Source organism: Prunus mume, linkage group LG2 (genome assembly GCF_029339155.1).
Source record: "Prunus mume cultivar Tortuosa linkage group LG2, ASM2933915v1, whole genome shotgun sequence".
Classification (NCBI taxonomy): Eukaryota; Viridiplantae; Streptophyta; class Magnoliopsida; order Rosales; family Rosaceae; genus Prunus; species Prunus mume.
In genome coordinates, this window is record NC_142699.1 from 25,545,996 (window position 1) to 25,568,299 (window position 22,304).

Sequence of the window (22,304 nt, forward strand, 5' to 3'; positions counted from 1 at the left end):
AGGTGGAAGGCTTCTGAGGGACTTTGACTGTGAGAAATTCTACGATGACCTGATCAATAATTCTTTCTCACTTAAACTTATCCCACCATTTTACTTAGATTTGTCTAGAAAGGATCCTTGACTCCCAATTGACTTGATAAGACCACTTAAGAATCCGCGAAAACTTTGTATTTAGCGACAAAAACTAAAAGACTTCGGAAGAAAGTATCTTCATTTTTGAAATTGTATTTTGTGGAAAAATAAGCGACTGGATTATGGAGGTCAGTGGGAAGAATATCCATGACTGGACCGTGTTTTTCCCACCAAGAAAGAAACCAAAATGGAAAGGGGCTTTAGAATTTACTGTCAAAATTTGCAAACCAGGAATGACTGAAATCTTCAGTTTGATGTAGGAAAATGGTATCCCAGGCTTTGATATAATCATAGTAATTGTACTGAATGGTTGATTTAAGGGTTTTTAGTGAATAAGGGTGGTCGCCCCATTCAAATTGACTAATGATCTTGTGGATGTACATGGAATGGTAAAGGATAACTTCTGGGTTATTTATATCTTTAATGGGGTGGATTTCAAGGGTTTGGTTTCGAGAAGTATGTCTCTATAGTATTTAAATGATTTTAACTAGTGTTGAGGGATGAAGTGGAAATTAGGAGGGAAATAAGCTTTTGCAATTTTAGCGGGACTGGAAAGATTATTGTAACATGACTCGATGATGAAGAGTTTGTCAGTAACTTTGGGGACATAGGGAGAGGATTTTCTGTGGCTTATAGCTGGCTAAGTTGACGGAGGGGTTGAGACCGAAAGGGGTCATAACTGGATACTAGGGCTGACTTATAATTCGGGCGGATATGGCTGACTATGGAACCTAGACTGGTAAATCTGTTACTCATCTGGATAGGAGAATATCCAGAGAAAGGGACAATATCGGCTTTGATTGGATTCATGGATGCAGGAGTGTTACATTGGTTGGCTGGTTTGCTCATTTTGCTTATCTGATCTTTTTTCGGCCATTGCTTTCCCTGTAAGAATTCCTAGGTAAAAAAGTCGGGAATCCTATTTTCACTTCCTCTCAAATATTCAATATCAAAACAAAAAACACTCAAAATGGCTTGCCAACGTGCAAAAATCTGTTTTGATGCAATATTTTGAACATCTTTTTCTAAAACATGTTTTGCACTTTTTACAATTGAGTGACTAAAAACTTTTGATTAAGTAAATCATCTTGAAATTTTGAGATGCATAATACAATAGATAGAATTTCATTTTTTATAGTACTATAATTACTTTGTGAGTGAGTCCAGATGCCAGAATGGAAACGAACAAGTTGTTCTGGTTGATCTGGAGAAACTCTTTGTTTAAGAATGCCTCTGTAACCAATTTCGGAGGCGTCGGTTTCGATGATTTTGAAGGAGTTGACTGAAGGAATGCCAAGGCAAGGAAGGGTTTGGACATGGATTTTAATTTGTTTGACTATATTTGTATGATTAAGAGTCCAAGGAGGAGGATTACTTTGTAGCCTATCGAACAAGGGTTTACATTGGGTTCTTAGATTATGATAAAAGTCAGAAACATAGTTAAAAGATCCTAGAAATCTTTGGAGTTCACTCTTATGAAGGATTTGATATGGGAATTTACTAGCAAATTGAACGACCCGATTTATTGGACTAATTTGTGAGTGATAAATATTGAATCCAAGGAATCTAATATTGGTTTGCAATAGTTTAATCTTTTTAGCAGAGACAACAAGACCATTGTGTTTGACTACCTGAAGAAACTTATGTAAACGCTTCTAATGTTGTTCTATTGACTGAGAAAAAATAAGAACATCATCAATATAAACTATGGAAAAATCACTAAAAGGGTTGAATATTTCATTCATTATATTCTGGAATTCACTAGAGGCATTTTTTAAGCCAAAGGGCATAATGTTCCATTTGTAATGACCAAAGGGAGTGACAAATGCAGTTTTGTATCTATCACTTTCTCTAATTTGAACTTGCCAAAATCCAATTTTCATGTCGAACTTAGAAAAGATGACGGAATTTCCTATTCTTTTAATGAGATCTCTTTTATTGGGAATGGGATATCTGATCCATTCAAGAACAGAATTGAGGGGTTTGTAATTGATGACTAATCTGTGAGCTCTTCTTTCTAATTCGGCGTTATTTTGGACATAGAAAGCAGGGCATGACTAGGCTAACTTGCTTTTCCTGATTATTCCTTTTTGGAGCAACTCATAAATTTCTTCTTTACAAAATTTCATAATTTCTTGACTCATCTGAATTGGTCTGGCTTTAGTGGGAATATTCTTTTCACTAAAGGTTTTGACATAAGGTAGACTGACTACATGTTGTTTTTTATGCCAAAAGGCATTAGGAAGATATGAACAAACTTCTTGTTTTAGTTTTTCTTCAAATGTTTGAATTTGTGAATGTAGGGATTCATTACTGAGTTGCTGTTCAATTCTTTTAAATTTAATTTCTTCTTTTAGGAATTTTACTTGCCTATTTTTATTCTGAATTATTTTAACTGTTTTGGAGCTAGCGCAATTTTGAAGGGCTCTTAAGGCATGAAGTTCCAGCTTTGTTAGAAATTCGAATTTAACCTTCTCTTTCATATGGATAGAAGTGACTCCATCATCTTCTACATGGAACGGGTAGAGTAGGGCTAAAAAGGGAAGACCTAAAATGACTTCGTCGGTAATATTTTTGACTGGGACAAAAGATGTTTTAAAACAAATTTTATTTTGACAGACATGGGCTTTACGAATTTTGTATTTTAATTGAAGTGGTTTTCCAGAGGTAGTACCCAATGTTTCTCTTGACTTTTTGTAGTATTTGGTTGGGATTAATCCTTCCTGAATACAATTAAGATCAACTCCTGAATAAAAAAGGGCTACTGTTTTTAATTCAAAATCATTAATGAAAATATTGATTTTTGAATACCATTTTCTAAAATTTATCTGCTTACTTAAATTATGGGCTTTATCATTGCTCAAAGGTTCAGGTTTTTCATCAGAATGATTCTCAGGTTATTCTTTCCATTAAAGTAACTAGATCTTGTTTTATTTCAAAATTTTCATTTTGTAACTTACAATTAAATTGTTTCAAGTCTGTTATTTCTTTTTTGATGGTATTGATTTGAAGTTGAAGATCTTGTAGAGTGATTTCCTTTTTCTTGTTGAACTTTTCTAAAGTAGTGTTAGGCTTATCTTGGGGAGGCTGCTTTGACTTGTTTCTTCTTGACTAATGATTTTTCTTAATCTTGTCAAATATTTAGATTTTAATTATGGATTTTCAACTTTACTTATTAAATCTATGAGTAATTCCTCATGTTCTTCTTGTTTTGTGAGGACTCGGATAGATTTATTCAAGACATTACAACATTTATCTTTACATCCAAACTGTATTTTTGGGGAGCTTGACTGGATATCGGATGAACTATAGTCGGGAGAACTTGAGACAAAAATCCTATTTTCACTAGACTCAGAATTTCTTAGTTCGAGGACGTTGATTAATTGAGCCTTGTCTTCTTCTGAGATTTTTAATTGTTTAATTGTGTCTTTTACTTTACACTCATTAGCATAGTGACCATATTTCTTACATTTCCAGCACTCAATTTTCTTTTTGTCGGTGGTCTTTTTAGGTTTGTCATCTTTACCTTTTCCACACATTTTTCTTGGGATGAAACTTTCTTTTACTATAAAACTCATCATATGTTTAAAGGAATGTTGTTTTCTTTGAAAATGTTTGGATTTACTTGTTTGACGCTCATAATTTCTATGTTTGATTTTTCTAGAGGGTGGAATGGATACTAAGCCATATTGTTCACAAAAGTCTCCTAATTCATACTTGGCTGATTTTCTATCTGACTGAATTTGTTTACCAATTTTCATATCAACACACATTTTCATTCCAACTTGATTAATTGTACTAATTATATTACCGTAGGTGAGACTATCAAAGTCTATATGGCCTTGACCATTACTTAAGACTGTTCATATTTTATGGGCAAACAGATTGAGAAGATCATTAATGAATTTTTCTTTCCAAAAGGGTTGATTACTATCTTCTCTTAGCATGACTCTAGATATGAAGACATCTTTATACCATCGGAAATCGCTTTATTTGGGAAATCTAAGGTTACTAAGTTGATCATGAATTCTGGCTGTTGTGTTACTAAGTGTTCCTATGAAATGTTCAATTATAGTATATAATAAAGTGTTGACTCCATCTTCTATTCCTACACCTAATCGTTCATCAAAAATAGGAAGACCATCTTCATTTAGTTTTACTGCATGTGTGATTTTTCATTTTGACTCTTCGGTTAAGTGTTTATCCCACCAAGAACGTAAGGTTCCGGTAAACCCAGTTTCTAAAAGAGGAACGATTTCTGACTGTCTTAGATTATGATTGGTGATGTAGCTATTGGCTACCATGGACATGTGTTGTAATTTGTTTAAGATTTCTTGTTTTGACAGGCCATTGATGTTCCATTCGTAAAGCTTATCAGATGAGACTGAGAATTGAATTTGGGAATTTCTTTCTTCGAACTGGATGTGGGGTACCAATTTTTTGTTAGACTAGTAGGATTGACTTTGTTTCTTAACATGCTAGTAACTTACCAACCTTTGTTTCAATTTTATCTAGTTGCTTTCCTAAGACTATCATACTTTGATTTGTATAATTATTTTGCTCATTTAATTTTTTTTTATCATTTTGCTCAGGGATCTTGAAAGGACTGGTAGTAATTTTGGTATTTTTATGGTTTATAATTATGGTTTCTACCGGGGGGTGACTAGCTATGACTTCGGTATTATCTCCCTTTTCTCATTTTTCTTAAGTTAGGGTTTTTATCTTTTTCTTTTGATAAATATTCTCAACAAAATCAAGATAAAATATTTCTGACTCGGTTTCTAACATATAATTTTTCCACGCATTAAAAACTTCTTGTCTTTGTTCAGTACTGGGGTAGGTTGCTCTATATCTATTGCGTCTTGCAATATTTTCTTCTGACTCGAGATGTTCATCAAGAATTTTCCAATGTATTTTAAATTTCTTATGTAAGGTTCTTAATTGGTTGTCTACTGGGATGGCATCAGCTTCAAAATCTATATTATTTATATTTAGTCCTTGAAGGACAACACTTACCACTCCAATCAAATAGAATTATTTTGATGAGACCAATTTCCCATCATTAGGGGGAGAAAAGATTGTTCCTAAAGAACGACGTGAATTGCTATGAAATGCATTCATTATTATTTCATCAAAATTTTGTGCCACCTAATATAAAAGTAAGGTATGAAAGAAATCGCAATCTAGAAAATTGCAAGTCAAATGCTAGAAGCATTTAAAAACACAACTGAAGTGACGATTCACATCAAAATGTTGATGTCCTAATTAGGCAATCTAAAGTGGTGGCAAATTATTTATCTAGTTGTTTGCCTAAGTAGTCAACAATTGGCTCCGCTAAAATTGAGACTATATTAAAATGTCCATGCATCCCAAATAATATAATACTCTTGCAAGCGATACAGTCTTATATGAAGATATAAGTCCATTAGAAAACAATGAAAGCCCTTGAAAAGGCACGGGTACCAGTGATTATGAAAATGTCTATATCTTATGCATGCATAAAGAGAAATATGGGTTTATAAATTGATAATTATCAATGATACTGTTTATATATAGTACGTACTAAAGTTATAAAGGGCTATGATGATATTGATCCGCGTTTTATTATGATTGTCGACAATGTAAAGAAAGATTTGCCAAACTGGAAGGGGCAGTCCAGTAAAATTGAATATTTTTGAAAAACGTGGAAGAAATTGACCTAGAGTTTGTACACCAAATGATATGAAATTGTGTAGATTACAAATCAGTATTTGTGATGAAGTGAAATAAAATCACTTGATATGGAAAAATGTATCCATGTAAATACATGGAATTTTTATGATATTCTCCTAGTATGTATTAAAATATCATGAAATGAAAGTGATCTAATTGCCTCAATGAGTACTTTGATTGAATTATGAGTTCGAGATCAAGTTCAATATCGTTGCAACATATTCAAATTTTTAAAGAAATTACTAGAATATTTAAGTCTCTTGAAGAGCCTATGACATGCTAGCATAGTATACAAAAATTTATATAAATAGCTTATTACATCTTGCAATTTTATACTCTTGTCCTCGTAACGGTAACGTATGAGTTTGCTTATATTATTATTTTGATGATATTATAGAATATTATGTTATTTTAAGAATTGTTAATGTGAATGGTTTTTTGAAAATAGTCTAGATATTTTTGGTATTACTCTAACCTCAATAGGGATTCAAAGGAATGACACTCATACATCCTCCAATGATGATGTTGAAGAAATTTTTATACAAAGCATTACCAAAGCTCGCTCTGCATGAGGAAAATGAGATATCAATATCATTTGTGTTGCATCTTCAAATAATTCAAGTTTGTCGTCATCAGGAGGAGTAATTCAACAGGGGGAGCATTCAACAATTTTCTACATACAGGAAATATGCACGATGTACTCCTTTCCCTTCGACTAGGTTTTTGTCCCATCGGGTTTTTCATAGCTAGGTTTTAACAATGCAGCATAAGCGCGTCCAACACCATATCAATAATCCAGAAGAATAGTGGACTCTTTTTCCCTTTGCTTAGGTTTTGACCCACTGGGTTTTACGAGCAAGGTTTTTAATGAGGCAACTGTGTTATTGTATGGTAGATGTCCAAGGGGGAGTGTAGTAAATGCATAAGTTGGTGGATGATCACCATACCTTTTAGCATTCACCCTTTCTAATTCTATGTAACCTATACACTAAATATCATAGTTATGGGCATATAATTTATGAGTCGTTAATGTCTTCGTATTATTGTAAGCCTATAAATAAGAGGTCTTACCAGGATGAGACATACAAGTTGATTGACACAAATTCTATTGTCTTTTTCTACTTTTGAATTCTCTCTACAATTTTTCCTTAGTTATATAATAGGACTATATATGGCATAATATTAATAAAGTGGGCATTTATAGTATTAGGGCATTATATTTGTAGATTTTCTATTTCATTTTCTACTTTAATCATTGCTCTGCAAGTTTGTTGACCTATATGGCAATTTGAAAAGGTTTCTTAGCTACTTAAACAACTTATGTCCCAACATACTTCAATTCAATTAATGAAATGTTATGAAGAGAATATATATATATATATATATATATGATAACCCAATCCTGAAGATAGAGAAAAACGGATTGCAGCTTTAATACGAGGCTCGGTAATGTTATAGCATGATGTAAGCCCTTAATTATAAATATTTGTAATATTTAGTATATTTTCAATATGGGATCGTTGGTGGGCAAATATAGCTTTCTTAACATGATATACTTATACTTATTGAGTTGCCCAACAACACCACACCACCCCCCCCGCGCGGGGGGATCTATATAGTCACTTTATCCTCCTATGATATCAGGAAGGAAGTTGAGGTTTTACTTCAAAATTAATTGGCAATGTGGAGAGTAATCTAACTCCTTATAAACTCTTGCTAGGTTTCTCAACTTCCAATGTAGGACATTTTTCACTTTCACATTCTCACAATGTTGACTTTGCCTTGCTCGCACACATATTTGTATTATGAAAATCATGGAGATTTGATTCTCTTCACCTCGACCCCTGGTGCCTCTATACTATTTTCATAGGTAGATTTTAAAGTTCCGCTTGCTTGTTTGAGTTTTACGATTTAAGATGGAAAGGGTAAGATTTTTTCTGGTGGAAGATATACCAAAAGAGGTGTTGCTTTATCATTTATTAGATAAAATTACTAAAATATCCATACCATATCATCAACTTAATGATTTTATTGAAAAAAATTAACGGAATAAGGTAGGATAAGACATAAAATATATATAAGGAAATTGAGTCGGTTGAAAGTTCACAGGGGAAAATGAGACGATGAACAAAGCACAAGTAGCATATCAATAGCCTAATGATAATTTCAAGTGACAAGAAAAGTCCACGACATGGGCATCTTATTGATGATATTAAGAGAAGTCTGCAACATTTTGAAGATGTTATTATTATTTTTAGTCCAAGGAGGTGCAATCAAGTAGCACATTTTCTAGCAAGGCATGCACTTAATTGTAATACTATAGTAACTTGGATTGAAGAGGTTCTCTCTGGCTGGAATTTGGCTGGAATCAATTGTAAAAGATGACATCGTTGTATTCTTTTACTTATTATCAATGAGTTCTTCTTTGGGCAAAAAAAAAAAAAGGAAGTCCACGACAAAAGAAACTCAAAGTTGATCACACTGACTCGTACAGCTTCCCTTGCTTGGTATCGTGCCACGTCTTCCTCCAACGGCCAGTAGAAATTAGTCCCTCCCTCCCAACCATAACCATGTGTTGATTTCTGCTCAGCTCCACAGTCTCTCTCTCTCTCTCTCTCTCTCTCTCAGTTTCTCTCTCTAAAGAAACAGGGTAAAGGCAGGGGTCTTACGGCTCCGCCAGATGGACGCAGCCCCACAGCTCGTCTGCAGCGGAATCGGCGAACCCCTTCGTCGCATTTCCATTTCCAAACACTCCTTCTCCAACGCTAGAATTCGGTTTCCCAAACGAATTAACCGCGTTTTGGCGGTTGCCACTGAGCCCAAACCCGCTCCCTCCGGGCCGCCAAGCACCACCAATGCCTCCTCGCGGACTCCGCCAGTCAATGGAGTTGTTTCTAACGGATCAAAACCGAAATCCCCTTTGCCTAACACCGTCAATGGCTCCTCGAGGTCTCCGACATCAAAACCTATCAATGGAGTTTCCACGGTGAACTGGATATTTAATAAAATCTTTGTCTTTGGTCTTTTGTCACCCTGATTTTTTTCCTTGCTTGAATTGTTGCATTCAAATAGTTGTTTTCGAAAGTCAATCATTGGTGTTACTGTTACTGCTTGGAAGTCATTTTAGATTGGTGATGGTTATGTTTGAATCTATAAACTACAACCTTTGTCTACTACCTGAGCTAAGGTTTAGAGGCTTAACTGACGAATTGGGAGGTTGCTGATTTTATTTTTGATAGATTGCTTGATGCCATTTTGTTCTTTTACTCATAGATGATTGGTTTTGGAAATGGCAGAGAATTGGAGATGTTTCAAAGGACATAAAAAGAGTGAGGGCCCAGATGGAAGAAAACGAAGACTTGGCAATACTCATGAGAGGTCTCCGGGGACAAAATTTAAAGGATTCACAGTTCGCTGAAGATGATGTTGAGCTTCGCCTTGTTGAGGTATATTATAAATAGTAAGCCTTGGTGTCCTTATTTTTACTAAAAAATATCATATTCTAGAAATGGTGCTGAAAAAGTTGTAAGAAGAATGCAACAATTGGATATGAGACATTACTTTCTGGCCCGTTTGGTTCATGGGAAAGGAGGCTTGGGGATGGGAAATCAAATGTTTTCCCATGTTTGGTAAGTCCAAGCATGGGAAATCGTTGCCTTGCACATGGGAAAGTAAGGGGGAAAGTGAAGTCCTCCTCCCCACTTGGGTTTTGTTTTCCTACTCGAGGGAAAGTTTGGGAAAATGAGCCAACATTAAATACACATTTTTCATAACCATATTGTCCCCATTAACAATCTAGAATTACAATTAGCATTAAATGCATTCTTTTTTTATTTGATTTCATATGGGTATAATTGGAAAATTAAACAAACTTTGTTTTACATTCCTACACAAACCAAACATGTGAAAGGAAATAAAGTGGTATTTCTTGATTACTTTCCCAGGATTACCAAACATGGGGAAGGAATCTCCATTTCCCATCCCTTGGGAAGTGACATAGGAAAGTGATTTCCCCTCAAATCCGTTCCGTGAACCAAACGGGGGTAATGGGTTAAATAGTAATAAAAAAATTGTTAATTTCTATTTGATAACTAATAATCTGAGAAGTTCTGCAGCCAAGTCTTACTTTCTCTCTTGGGTGGATGAGTTTGGAACTACATGAATGTCAAGCACTGGTAAAATGGAATATAAAAACCGGTTCTTAATGTGTGTTAACATTTTAAAGTCTTCAAAGGGGTTAGTAAACTTTTATTGTAGATGTCATTGCGTAAATAAATGAGATAATGAGATGCAATTCATTTGGAGTAGCATCCTTCCAGTAAAAATTAAGCGACAACAGCTTACTATGAATGGATGTATATCGCTTTTGTGTTCCTTAATGCTCTCTCCAACTGAAGCCATAAAAAACCAAAGCTTTCTATTTTCGAACTTGGTATAGCTGATGTACTGGTACATGTTGGTTTTTTATGCTATGTAATTTTTTTTGCATCCATAGGTAGATGAAAGCAGTGAATTTTTGCCCTTGGTATATGATCCTGATAGTATCTCTGCTTATTGGGGAAAACGGCCACGTGCTGTTTTGACACGTATTACCCAATTACTCTCTGTTGCTGGGGGTTTTCTCTCGCGTCTTGTGTGGGATATTATAAACAAGAAGGTCAAGGAGGTGAGTCTTTTTAGCCCCACTTTTGAGATATTGGTACTTGCCTATGATCATTTGAGAGAGTTAAACAATTTAAGAACATACACTGATTGGGAAATTTTTAGTCTGTAGAAGTGGTACCTTTTCTTTCTTAATTTCTAATTTGTTGGACTTTCTTGCTCACTTTCCTGCCTCAAATGGTTTTCCTTTATCCTTCAAAATAGATGTAACAGTGTATAAGAGGCACAATGCCTCTATGTTCTTCCCATCAACAAAATGTTTCCACAAATGAAGTGTGTTGTTTCCTCGCCTTTTTAGTTCCTTGCGTAAAATTGTAGTTGGTCTTGTTCCTTTGGAACATGCATATTGAGGTTGAAATTTGGACTGTTGTGGTGCATGTTCAATCTTCAAATGCACTCATCATTTTTTTCCCTAATGATTTATCACTTTCTCTTAATCAGAATGAGGTTGCTAGAGCCATTGAATTAAGAGAAATTGTAACCTCTTTGGGTCCTGCATATATCAAACTTGGACAAGCATTGAGCATTCGACCAGATATACTATCACCAGCTGCAATGACTGAGCTACAAAAGCTTTGTGATAAGGTAAAGTCATTGGTTCTTATATCTTTTGAATAATAGGAGTTGTCATTGTTACATATTACAAAGTTTCTGTGCAATACCTGTATAAGCCCTTTTGAAAATGGGGAGGGAGGGAAGGAGAGGAAGGGGGAGAAAGAGAGAGAAGGGCGAGGTGGTTAGGTGTGGTGGATATGATGCAAAACATCATTTGATCCACAAAATATATTCATTTATATCATGAATACCCTTGTGACAAGTACAATGTTAACATAGTAGAGTCAGCCTTTGTATGCTTATGTGGCATGTGATACATTCGGTGTAATGTTTAAGAGAATGTCATGTGAGATCTGTGTCAGTGAGAATAATTATTAGATGAAATATAGTATTTAGGGCATACAAACGATAGAATAGAAGCTAAAACTCTAAGAACAAGAGGGTGTTAACTTGGTTTTTTAGTTGTTAGAGATAAAACATACATTGAAACTTTTTCAATTATAATAGGCCCTGCTTTATTCTCCTGTGTTATGAGGTCAGAGCAGGAGATTAAGACTCCTTGCATTTGAAGCTTTCTGGATCATAGAATCATTGTGATTTTCTTTGAAACGAAACTTCTTGACCTAAATTTGAAATAAACATTCATCTACTTAAGTATGCTTTCATAGCATGTGAAAATATGGTGTGCATTGTTGAAAGCAGCAAAGATTTGATTTGAGGTTGAAAAACCTAGGAATTAGTCTCATTCATATGAAGCTGTTAAATTCAGTCCTTATGACTTGGCCATGCCCCTTCTACATCCTTTAGGATCCATTTGGATGGAAGGATTCCGAATTTAAGGGTTTAAATGACATTTAAGGTTAAATTGTAAGATTAGACGACTACAATCCATGTATGCCAATGTTTGGATAAGAATGAAATGAAGAAAACAAATGGATTTCAAATGACTCCTTGCATATAGTCATTTCAAATCCATTCCAAATGTATTGTATCTAGTCATTCCAAATACATTTAATCTAAATTTTTCTAGTTTTTTTTTAATAGCAAATTTAGCTTTATTGTCAAATTCAAATCCTTTCTTTCAAATACCTCAATCCAAATGGAGCCTTATCTAACTTTTTTGTATGTGAAGGCATCACCTGTCATAAATATCACAGAATTTAGCGTTGGATAATTGTTCTTAGATTTATCATTTGTTAAGAAGTAAACATAGTATAGTTATGATTTGATTCAATCTCTTAATGCTTTTCCATTGCACGATGTATTAAGTTTTCCATGAATTTGGCATATTGCAAGACTCTGTTTGAAGGTGACAACACTGCATGCTCTGGCTCTTCTTCTTCTTCTTCTTGTATGAATAAAAAAATCTGTTTTACATGACCTACGTATAACCTCTGCTTCCTTCAAATATAGTTGAAAATTTCTGTGTTTACAAGGATATCATCAATATATCATTTTATGATCTAAGGCAGGTTAAAAGAGTCACACCAACTATTCACTACATACACTCTGATTAGGTTCATCTTACTGAATTCTGAAAAAACTTTCTAAAACTTTTGTTATTTATTACTTTAACAGCACTCCCAAACTTTAATATATCAGCTTGATGCGGCAGAAACTCTTTGATATGGCTGTGTGAACTCTTTTATGTTTGAAAACAGCTCCTAGATATTTGTGCGTGAGGATTTTGAGTAATGATGCACATTATACATAAAGGTAGATTAGGTGGCGATTTCATTATATATACAGTTCGTGTTATCTTTGTCATAGCTGATATGTCCATTTGATGATATGTGAAGGTTCCTTCATTTCCAGATGATATAGCTATGGCTCTGATTGAGGAGGAGCTTGGTCAGCCATGGCCTAACATCTACTCTGAGCTTTCTTCTTCTCCAATTGCTGCTGGTAAGAATCATGATAAATATTTAAATGTACAAGAGGCTTTTTCTCCGGTCTTTTTATCAACAATGTGTAGCTTCCGAAGTTCCGTGCTCTTATAGAATTTATCTTCTTGTGGAAAATCTGTGGCAGCATCTCTCGGGCAAGTATATAAGGGACGGCTGAGAGAAAATGGAGATATTGTGGCTGTTAAAGTGCAGAGGCCTTTTGTTCTTGAAACAGTAACTGTTGATTTGTTTGTCATACGAAACTTGGGTTTGGTTCTCCGGAAGTTTCCTCAGGTACATCTCTAGACACGTGGAGTTGTTGCTTCTTTTTCAGACTTCCTGACTTGCTTTCTAAGGGATGAATATCATGGATAAGTGATTTCTTCCCCTTCCCTCTCTCCCTTTTCCTCTCACCCTTCCCTTATCTTTCCAGATCTCTATAGATGTAGTTGGATTAGTTGATGAATGGGCAGCTCGATTTTTTGAAGAGCTGGATTATGTTAATGAGGGTGAAAATGGAACACTCTTTGCTGAAATGATGAGGAAAGACCTTCCACAGGTGAGTCCAACAAGTTCTAACATCACTTTTGGTATATCTGTAGAAGTTCTTGTTTGATTCAAACCCCAACCCCACTTCCTCCCTCCCAACACACGCACTCACACAATTAACACACAATCTTTATTCTAATCTTAAAATCAAACTTAACACTTAATTTTTAATACTATCTGGTCTAGATAAGTAGTACGACTTTCTCCCCTGAAGGGTGGAATTGTAGTCTCTGTATATTTGTGCACTTGATCTTGACTAAAACTGGTAATAGCTGGCTGTAGAACCCTTTAAATTGTGACAAATGTTTGAGACATTAACTGTGATCTCAGCACATTTCCAAACAGAAATTAACATGAGAGCATATGTAATACTGATTATGATTCATGTTTTCCAGGTAGTTGTACCTAAAACCTACCAGAAATATACTTCAAGAAAGGTTCTTACTACAGGATGGGTAGATGGAGAGAAGTTATCACAGAGTACTGAAAGTGATGTTGGAGAACTAGTTAATGTTGGAGTCATATGCTACCTGAAGCAGGTAAAGTACTATTAGTAGACTTGGTGCTGTTGTAATTCCTAAAGGCATATTAAATTTTAGAGATAGGTGTTGCTTTTTTGGTGATCTCTTTTCTTCATCATTAAACGTGATCGTGAAATAGTTCAGAAAAGTTCCAACTTCATTTTATCTTGCTGCTTCAAAAAGTGATTATTTTGTCAAGTCATTTGTTTAGAAATTAGTACTGATAGACTAGAACATAATAAATGATATTACAGGCAATGTGGCCTTGTGTTCCCTTTTCCACTTTTGTGATTAGTTTTTGCGTATGTAAATGCAAAGTCTACCCTTTCTTGTTTGGGCCAATTGAATTTCAAGGATACTTAGTGCCTTTAATGACTGCAAACCACGGTTTTTAACTTGTCATCTTTCTGCAGTTGCTTGATACTGGATTTTTTCATGCTGATCCTCATCCTGGGAATATGATTCGTACTCCAGATGGGAAGCTTGCCATACTTGATTTTGGTAATATTCTACTCATTACAGTACTTGCTGAAAGGTCATGTTTCCACTTGTTTAGAAACATCATATAGTGAAAATTGGTTTCATATGCTTCTGTGCACTATGTTTAACTTTTAAAAGTGCAAAAAAACAACAAAACAACAAAAAAGATTAAAGAATATACTTATGTCACCTATCACTAAATAGAAAAAACATTAAATACAATAAAAGATAATGCACCACGTTTCTTCCATTCAGTGGAGTTTCCTCACCTCCAGGTTATCACGATTTCATCTAACTTACATAATAGTCAGATACACTCTTAAGTCAAAGTACACCAAACACTACTACTGTTAACCTTAATGTGGGTATCCTATTAAGATGAATTTTGAAACTTGGACCTATTCATTTAAAGGCAATGACATGAGAAAAGTTAAAGCATGTCAAGTGAAATTCTCAAGTCAGGTTCATTAAGTCTTCAAATTGACATCATGAACTAGCAGGAAAATAGACATGGGACAATCATAACTAAATCTGACAAGATAGATTCAGAAATATCCTCCGTGCCTGTATTTCTCCCAAAATGTAGCTTCCAGACCTGACATGAGCATGTGTTTCTTTAGCAAAGCCTTGCAATTTGTGACAGTGATCGCTATTAGGTATGCTTTTTCTTCAGTTCATCATGAGTGGTTGGTTACGTATCTTGATATTAGACATAGCACTCCAAATGTACTGGCAGTCTCACGCATTTTTTTCCTTTTGAGCATAACTCTAAGAATAACCCGTTTTGCCTCCTTGACATTGTCCTAGCTTGAGGACTCCAAAAAAATGTTAAACTGAGTGTTTATAATTTCTTCTTGTTGTCAAGCACAAATCACCTTTTCTAAATTTCACTTTTTTTGTAATAGGTCTTGTTACTAAATTAAGTGATGATCAGAAGTATGGAATGATTGAGGCAATTGCTCACCTTATTCATCGTGATTATGGAGCCATAGTCAAAGACTTTGTTAAACTTGAATTTATTTCAGAGGGGGTTAATCTAGAACCTATTTTGCCTGTTCTGGCCAAGGTTTTTGATCAGGCTCTTGAAGGTGGAGGAGCAAAAAATATCAACTTCCAGGAGTTGGCATCAGATTTGGCTCAAATCACATTTGACTATCCATTTAGGATACCCCCTTATTTTGCTCTTATAATTAGGGCAATTGGGGTCCTGGAAGGCATAGCTTTAGTAGGAAATCCCGATTTTGCCATTGTGGACGAGGCCTATCCGTATATTGCCCAGGTATCCATATTCTTTCATGTATCTGATTCTTTTTATACATTTAACTTTAGTATCACATGGATATTAAATCTGCTAATGCTGGTGTAAATGTTTTTTGGTTCGTAATTCATTTAATTATCCCTTCCATATTTGAATACAAGCCTATGCAATAAGTGAATGTTTAGTTGGACCATGTGATCAAAATTGCTGACATGGTCAACCTAAGAAGGTTAGTGGAATATTGTCTACGAAATTTGGTGATTGACTTGTAACTGGAAAAATAAATGAATACGTACATAAGCAAAAATTACGGGATACCTGAACTTACTAGTTGGTGTACCCTTCTTATATCCTCAAGGTTTCAGTATTTTCAAAAATTTATTTGATGATTTTAATGATTAAAAAATTTCTCATGGTACCAACTACATTGTCCTGTGGATTGAAGAGAAAAAAAAGACACTACAATGTCTTCTGCTACTTTGTGATAGTTGCTGATGGCATTTTCACACACATGGAATCAGAATGAGAATGAATCCGAAACAGTCGTTCCCATTTAAGTGTCTAGGCACGTAGGTTCTGTAAGGGTGTTTTTAGTATTATCAAGAAATGTTAGGGTAATTTGGGTGAAGTTGGTTCCTGATGGACCCATTCCCATTCCCAAATCACCACATGACTTTTAATTCCCTCAGTCAGTACAAGTAAACATGGAATCACCTGGAATGGGAATGATTCCCATAACAGGTTAGTAGGTATATCAAGGTTGTGTTTCTTTAACAGTAATGAACCAGTTATTCTTTAGTCAAATTTGTAGAAAGAAATCCTAAATGGTTACACGCTTTAGCTGCAACATATGTTTCTTATCTCTTTTGTGTTTTGCTCATGAAATGCTCCGTCTTTGTCTGATTAGAAATTCCCTGTGTTCTTACTTTTCATTTCACTGTCAGAGGCTCCTGACTGATGAATCCCCAAGGCTAAGGAGTGCTTTACGTTACACAATATATGGGAAATCTGGAGTTTTTGATGCGGAGAGATTTATTGATGTCATGCAAGCCTTTGAAACTTTCATAACAGCTGCTAAAAGTGGAGGTGGAGAGGAATTGAGTGGTGATATGGCAGAACTTGGCATTCTGCAAGGTCAAACAGAGAATGCCTTGCCCGGGTTTCTGTCAAATGGGCCACCAGTACAAACAAGGGCGGCTTTAGCATTTTTACTGTCTGACAAAGGGAACTTTTTCAGAGAATTTCTTCTGGATGAGGTACTTCTAGAAGTTGTAGAATTAATGAAATATCATTTAATTAGCTTCCTATCCTTCAAGTGCAAAGGGTATTGTCCCTAGTTGGAAATTGATTGCAGAGTTGTTTCTCTTTTCGTTTGCCTCGATTTGTTTGTCTTCTTGCCCTAAAAGATATGGGGTTTTCCTATTCTGTCTAACTGCACTTATTTTCCTTTTGGAGTTAAAAGCTTTCTTAGTGTACATATCTAGTGAGCCTTGTGCATGGTTTGGAATCAGAATTCAGTTGGCATAGAATGTTTTAATACAAATTTATAAACAAACTCAATCCTAGACATTTATTTATAAAAAAACCCAAATACTATTTAAACATAGAAACACACCCAAAATTAACCCCAAAATAAACAATTGTATATTTTTGGGTGTGTTTATAAATGGGTTTTGAGTGTGTGTAATGATGGGTTTTGGGTGTGTTTATAAAGTGTTTTGGGTGTTGGGTTTTTTTATAATTTCAGCCCCCATTTTGGGTGTTTTAGTGAAACTCCCATGTTTTAAAGCATGCTAAATGTTTTAACTAGTGTCTTTTACATGCGAAGCAGATTGTTAAGGGCATTGATGCAGTTACAAGGGAACAATTGGTTCGTGTTATGGCAATTCTTGGTTTTGGTAGTGCTACCCCAGTTTTCAGCATGGTTCCTACTTTTGGGCTATTCAAGCCAGCAGGACTTCTACCAACAATCACAGAGGAGGATAGAGTTATATTGAACAATGTCCAAACAATACTCGAGTTCCTGACTGCAGGAAGTTCCCTATCGCGAACATCAAATCAGGTACTTACAAGCTTTATGATGAGACTTGTGATTTTAAAATTCTTGAAAGCTTGTGGCGTATGATGTTCCTTCAAGATACTAATTTTTGTTATCTGCTGTGTTTATGCGGTTGTGGGGGACATCTACAGGGTTTAAATGTGTCCCGGGTTATCCAAGAGCTTCTTCCAGTTTTTCCCAGCATCTCTTCCAAAGTGCTCCCTGAAGTGCTCAGTCGATTATCTTCACGAGTATTAGCACGTGTGATTCGAGATACAATTTGGTAACAAACTTTTTGTACGTACCTTCTTGAACCCCTCAATCGTGCATATATTGAGAAGAATCATACACAAGTCAAATGTCTAATCTAACCTTGTCTTAGCCTCTTAGGTGCATTTCTTATGCTCAACAGTTGCCAAGCACCCCCATTGTTGTATATAATATTTTTTAAAAGAAACGAACGCAAACTGAAAGTCTGGTTCCTTTCCAGAGGCCAAAGGCTATGTTTTTTATTTGATAGTTGAAAAGAAGAAGGTAAAAGTTGAATGAAATCAGTTCAAGATTTTTTTTAAAGCAAGGTTTTTAATTGGGGAGTTCAATTGTCATTAGATCTGAAATATTAGCTTACCTAATATGGGCTCCTACTTCATGGACACTGCTGGCTGTTCACTCTGTTTGAACTTGGAAGGCAGCAAGATGCCAGCATGTGTGGTTTATGATTGCATAAAACACTAGCTACATGCCCTTCAAGATATTGATCACACCAATCTCCGAGATGGGCACACTACTTACAGTAAAAGCATACAAGTGAATTGGAAAGGGTGTGGAAAATTTCAATCCCTGTGTTAAGAGGGAAAATTTTCAAGGTGTCATTGTGTTATTGGCTGGGGATAGCAAAATAGTACTATCTTAGTTACAAGAATGGAATAAATTTCTTATTTCAGTGATGGGGAGTTACTAGACTAGGCCTTTTCAATGGAAGGCAAAATTGTGATGTTAAACGAAATGTCTTCTTCCGGTAAACAATGCACTGTTTATGTTGGTGATAAAGGTCCTTTATGCCATAATGTACACATATCAAGATCAAATTGAAAGATGCCATGTATAAGCTTCCAAATTCCTTCAGGACAGAATTCTTGCATTAGAATATATACCAATACACTGATAAAAAGGAGGGGGGAAAAGCCATTGCAATTATGGTATTGTCCTTTTAAGAGATCATCTAGATGATTTTACCTTCTCAGACACCTAATGTTTTAAAATTTTAAATACAAACACAACAGAAAGAGCATCATATATATTATTCCCTTGGCATTCCTTTACATCCAGAAAAGAATTGTCACCCTCCACCCAATTCATTCAAGCCCCGTGCCGCGAAAAGTACAAAAAGAAAGGGAAAACATGGGAAAGAGAAGATTTGATGCTCCTCTTAGACTCTCGATTACTGTTAAAAGCAATGAATGCAATGGACCTCCTATACCTGTACATACATATATACATATATATAAACAGTCAAAAGATAAAGAGCACTATATCCTGTATATATCCTTTTGGTTTCACCCATTTCACCTCACAAGTTATAAGCGCCCAGGCAAAAGCAAAAAGGAAGCATGAGCATTAGGCCTTAGTGGAGTGGAGTGGAGTGAGTGAGGCATGAGCATATGATTATGGCTCCCAACCATCTTTTCAAAACCTAGAAACCCCACCTCTAAGAGAGGCCCTCCTTCCCACTTTCACTCTCACTCTCTTTATGTGCAAATTAAAGCAAGCAGTAATCATTAAGGAAAAGCACCTCCCCTGCATTCTCTCACTCTCTCTCTCTCCTGTTTCTTCAAAAACTCATTTGTTTGATCTGCCTGACCAATTCATTCACATCCCACATACATAGATAGCTCCAAGACTGGTCTCGTGGTTTGATGTATGAAACAGTCATAGCGACAACATACAACAACATAAATAGAAGAGTTAACCTTGTTGGTTAATTGTACTCCTGGCTGCGTCGGCGCAGGGCAGGTGCACTGCTTTAGTGTGCTCTTGCTATGTACCATCAAGAAGCTCTAACTACAAATGTGAAGAGAGCAACAGAAGCAGCCACAACCGCAACAATATTTATACCAAGAAGCAGCGTCCACCATTAAAGAAAGATCATAATCATAATCATGATCTTAATCATAATCAAACACAAGGTACTGCTACTACAAGTGATGATGATGATGATAAGAGCAACAGTAAGATCTGTGGGTCTAGTGGACCTCACAAAATTGAAGCCCCTAATCTCAAGAGTAATCTCAAGAAAACAGCAACTGTAGAGGAAAATCATCAACTCAGGGCAGAAAGGAGGAAAGTTAGTTGGCCTGATATTGCTCATGGCAAAGATATTGCCCATGTTCAGGAGTTTGAGCCAAGGTAAATACTTAAATTTAAGCCCCACCTACTTATTTTCCTACTATCATCTCTTTCCTCTAGGTAATTTACCAAGAAAACCCTATATCACTACTAGACTAGGAATTTATTAATTCATATAACCACATTTTCATCTCAAACAGTTTGGATTATGCCTGTTAATTAGATACTCACCAATTTCAATGCAATTCTAACACTCTTTCATAATGTATGCTAATTAGCGTGTGGGAAGATGGGGACCTTGAGGGAGTAAGGAACTCTTGTGTTTGTGCAATTCAATGAGGAGGATTAAGGTATGAACCTCGCTTCTCGTTCTTAATCTTCCATTTTAAGGTGATATTTAACTAGTAATTAGTAAACCTGTACTGCTAGCCACTAGTACATCATCCTTCTTCCCTTAGTTTTGCTCATATAATGTATATATATGGCCATTTGACTTAGACCATGCAAGTGCCTTCTTTCTCTAATTTGTTTTCATGGTTACACTTTTCCTTAATGTTTTATGATTTCGCAGTTAGGTCTCACTTGATTGTTTTAACTGTACTTGCAGGCGGATTACTTGCATTACATTTCTTTTTAAACATTCAATCATTAGATTCTATATTATAGTCATTAATTTGCTTAGAGCCCCAACGACAACATGAGGCACTGTCAGTGAGTCGATTTGTTTGGGAATACAACTCCAATTGGGTGGTGAATTCTCTTCAACACTAAAAATATGGGCAACAGATCGATAGCAAACAAACACCGCAAGGAAAAGATGAAAATTATTTTGAAAAGAAGTGCTTGAAATTTTTGGGAGAGATGCCGATGGAAGCCGGCGAAATATGAAGGTCATGACATTTGATATAGAAGTCTCCAATGACATAAAATCCCTCTATTTTTTTCGCCTAAGCTGTTTTGTTGGAATTCAACATACGTATTGAAAGTGACCATGACTTGTCTAGCTAGGTGAGTGACCATGAATGTAAAGGAGAACGAAAGGCCGAAATTGCCCTTTACAAAAACCTAAGAAGTTTCTTCTGGTTATGTTAGGAAGGAGGAGGGGTAGAGATTCTTGCCTTGACTCTTTTACTACGGGAGTGATAAGCTCCCACAAGAAAACATGAGATGTGTTGTCATGTTTATTTTATTTTTTTTGTCGAAGATGTGTTGTCATGTTTGGAGGCGAGTTGTTGGATGTAATGAATAGACTCTTGGTATACAAGTCAAGACTCTTTTCTACAGTGAAAAATAGTACAGTTTTTTTTCTTAATATATATGCTCGGTCTTTAAAAATAAGAAAACTATATACATATAAAAAGGAAAAAAAGAAAAGATATATTTTTTTAACTATGAGGAAACTAGTGAATATAATGCTGCCCATTCTTTTTTTGGTCATAATTGATACCCATTCATTGTTTCAAAAAGCTGCCTTATTATGCACTAACCTCTCCGCACTCGCTTCCGCGTTTGTGAGAGGCTTTTTTTCAAAAAAATTAAATTTATTTTAGAATTAAAAACGATAATGGGTAGTTGTGTTCCATAAAAATAGGATCCATTATCTGATTTTTCTTTTAATTTTAATTTTTTTTAATATGAAAAGGGTGAATTTACCATATTATATTAACCAAAAGCATTTTCTCAATCACATCAATTAAAAGTGTCAATAAATCATAAAAGTTAAGAAAACTTTAGATTAATTTTAATTGATGTGTTGTCATTCTCATTCTCTGGCTTTTGCTTTATATATATAGATATACTTGTATAAAATATTGAGAATATTCTTAATCTCGAAACAAAAAATAATAAAAGGATATTCTCTAGCAAAGAATATTTGGTCATGAGAATACTTTTTCTTCCATTGTGAGATAAATCTTATCCATTTTTCTCATTAAAAAGAAAAAAAAACTCGGGCCTTATAAAATGAAATATGAAATTTCATAGTAACAAAATGATTAGAGGAAACTAAAGAGGGAGTTTGCTTACTTTGAGTAAGTATGAGGAAACTACTTGTGGTAATAACTTTAGTTTTAGTGAAAGCAAATAATAAAGCTTCTTTTCTCTCTCTCCCTCCTCAGCTCTCACCCTCTAATAATAACCATGTCTCTTCTCCTCCCACTCAGACT

The 22,304-nt window shown here is 35.2% G+C and overlaps 1 protein-coding gene and 1 long non-coding RNA gene across 3 annotated transcripts; both read left to right on the forward strand.

Moving 5' to 3' along the window:
* The first annotated feature begins 8,414 nt into the window (after positions 1-8,414).
* Positions 8,415-18,366, forward strand: LOC103324311 (Protein kinase superfamily protein). 2 transcript variants are annotated; one of them, XM_008226351.3, is made up of 13 exons: positions 8,415-8,830; positions 9,141-9,290; positions 10,340-10,510; positions 10,948-11,091; positions 12,861-12,966; positions 13,093-13,241; positions 13,381-13,506; positions 13,892-14,035; positions 14,431-14,518; positions 15,403-15,776; positions 16,700-17,011; positions 17,587-17,817; positions 17,946-18,366. In XM_008226351.3, exons 1-13 carry the CDS (start codon positions 8,525-8,527, stop codon positions 18,078-18,080), a joined length of 2,436 nt encoding a protein of 811 aa, XP_008224573.1. In that variant the 5' UTR covers positions 8,415-8,524; the 3' UTR covers positions 18,081-18,366. The 2 variants fall into 2 exon arrangements, with proteins under 2 accessions (XP_008224573.1, XP_088901105.1); XM_089044979.1 differs by lacking the exon at positions 10,340-10,510 and having other exon boundaries at positions 8,423-8,830.
* A 1,204-nt stretch (positions 18,367-19,570) lies between these two features.
* On the forward strand, positions 19,571-21,451 carry LOC148919910 (uncharacterized). Its single transcript, XR_016123796.1, has 3 exons — positions 19,571-20,199; positions 20,418-20,489; positions 20,747-21,451. It is a non-coding gene; the product is annotated as an uncharacterized LOC148919910 (long non-coding RNA).
* The last annotated feature ends 853 nt before the right edge of the window (positions 21,452-22,304 follow it).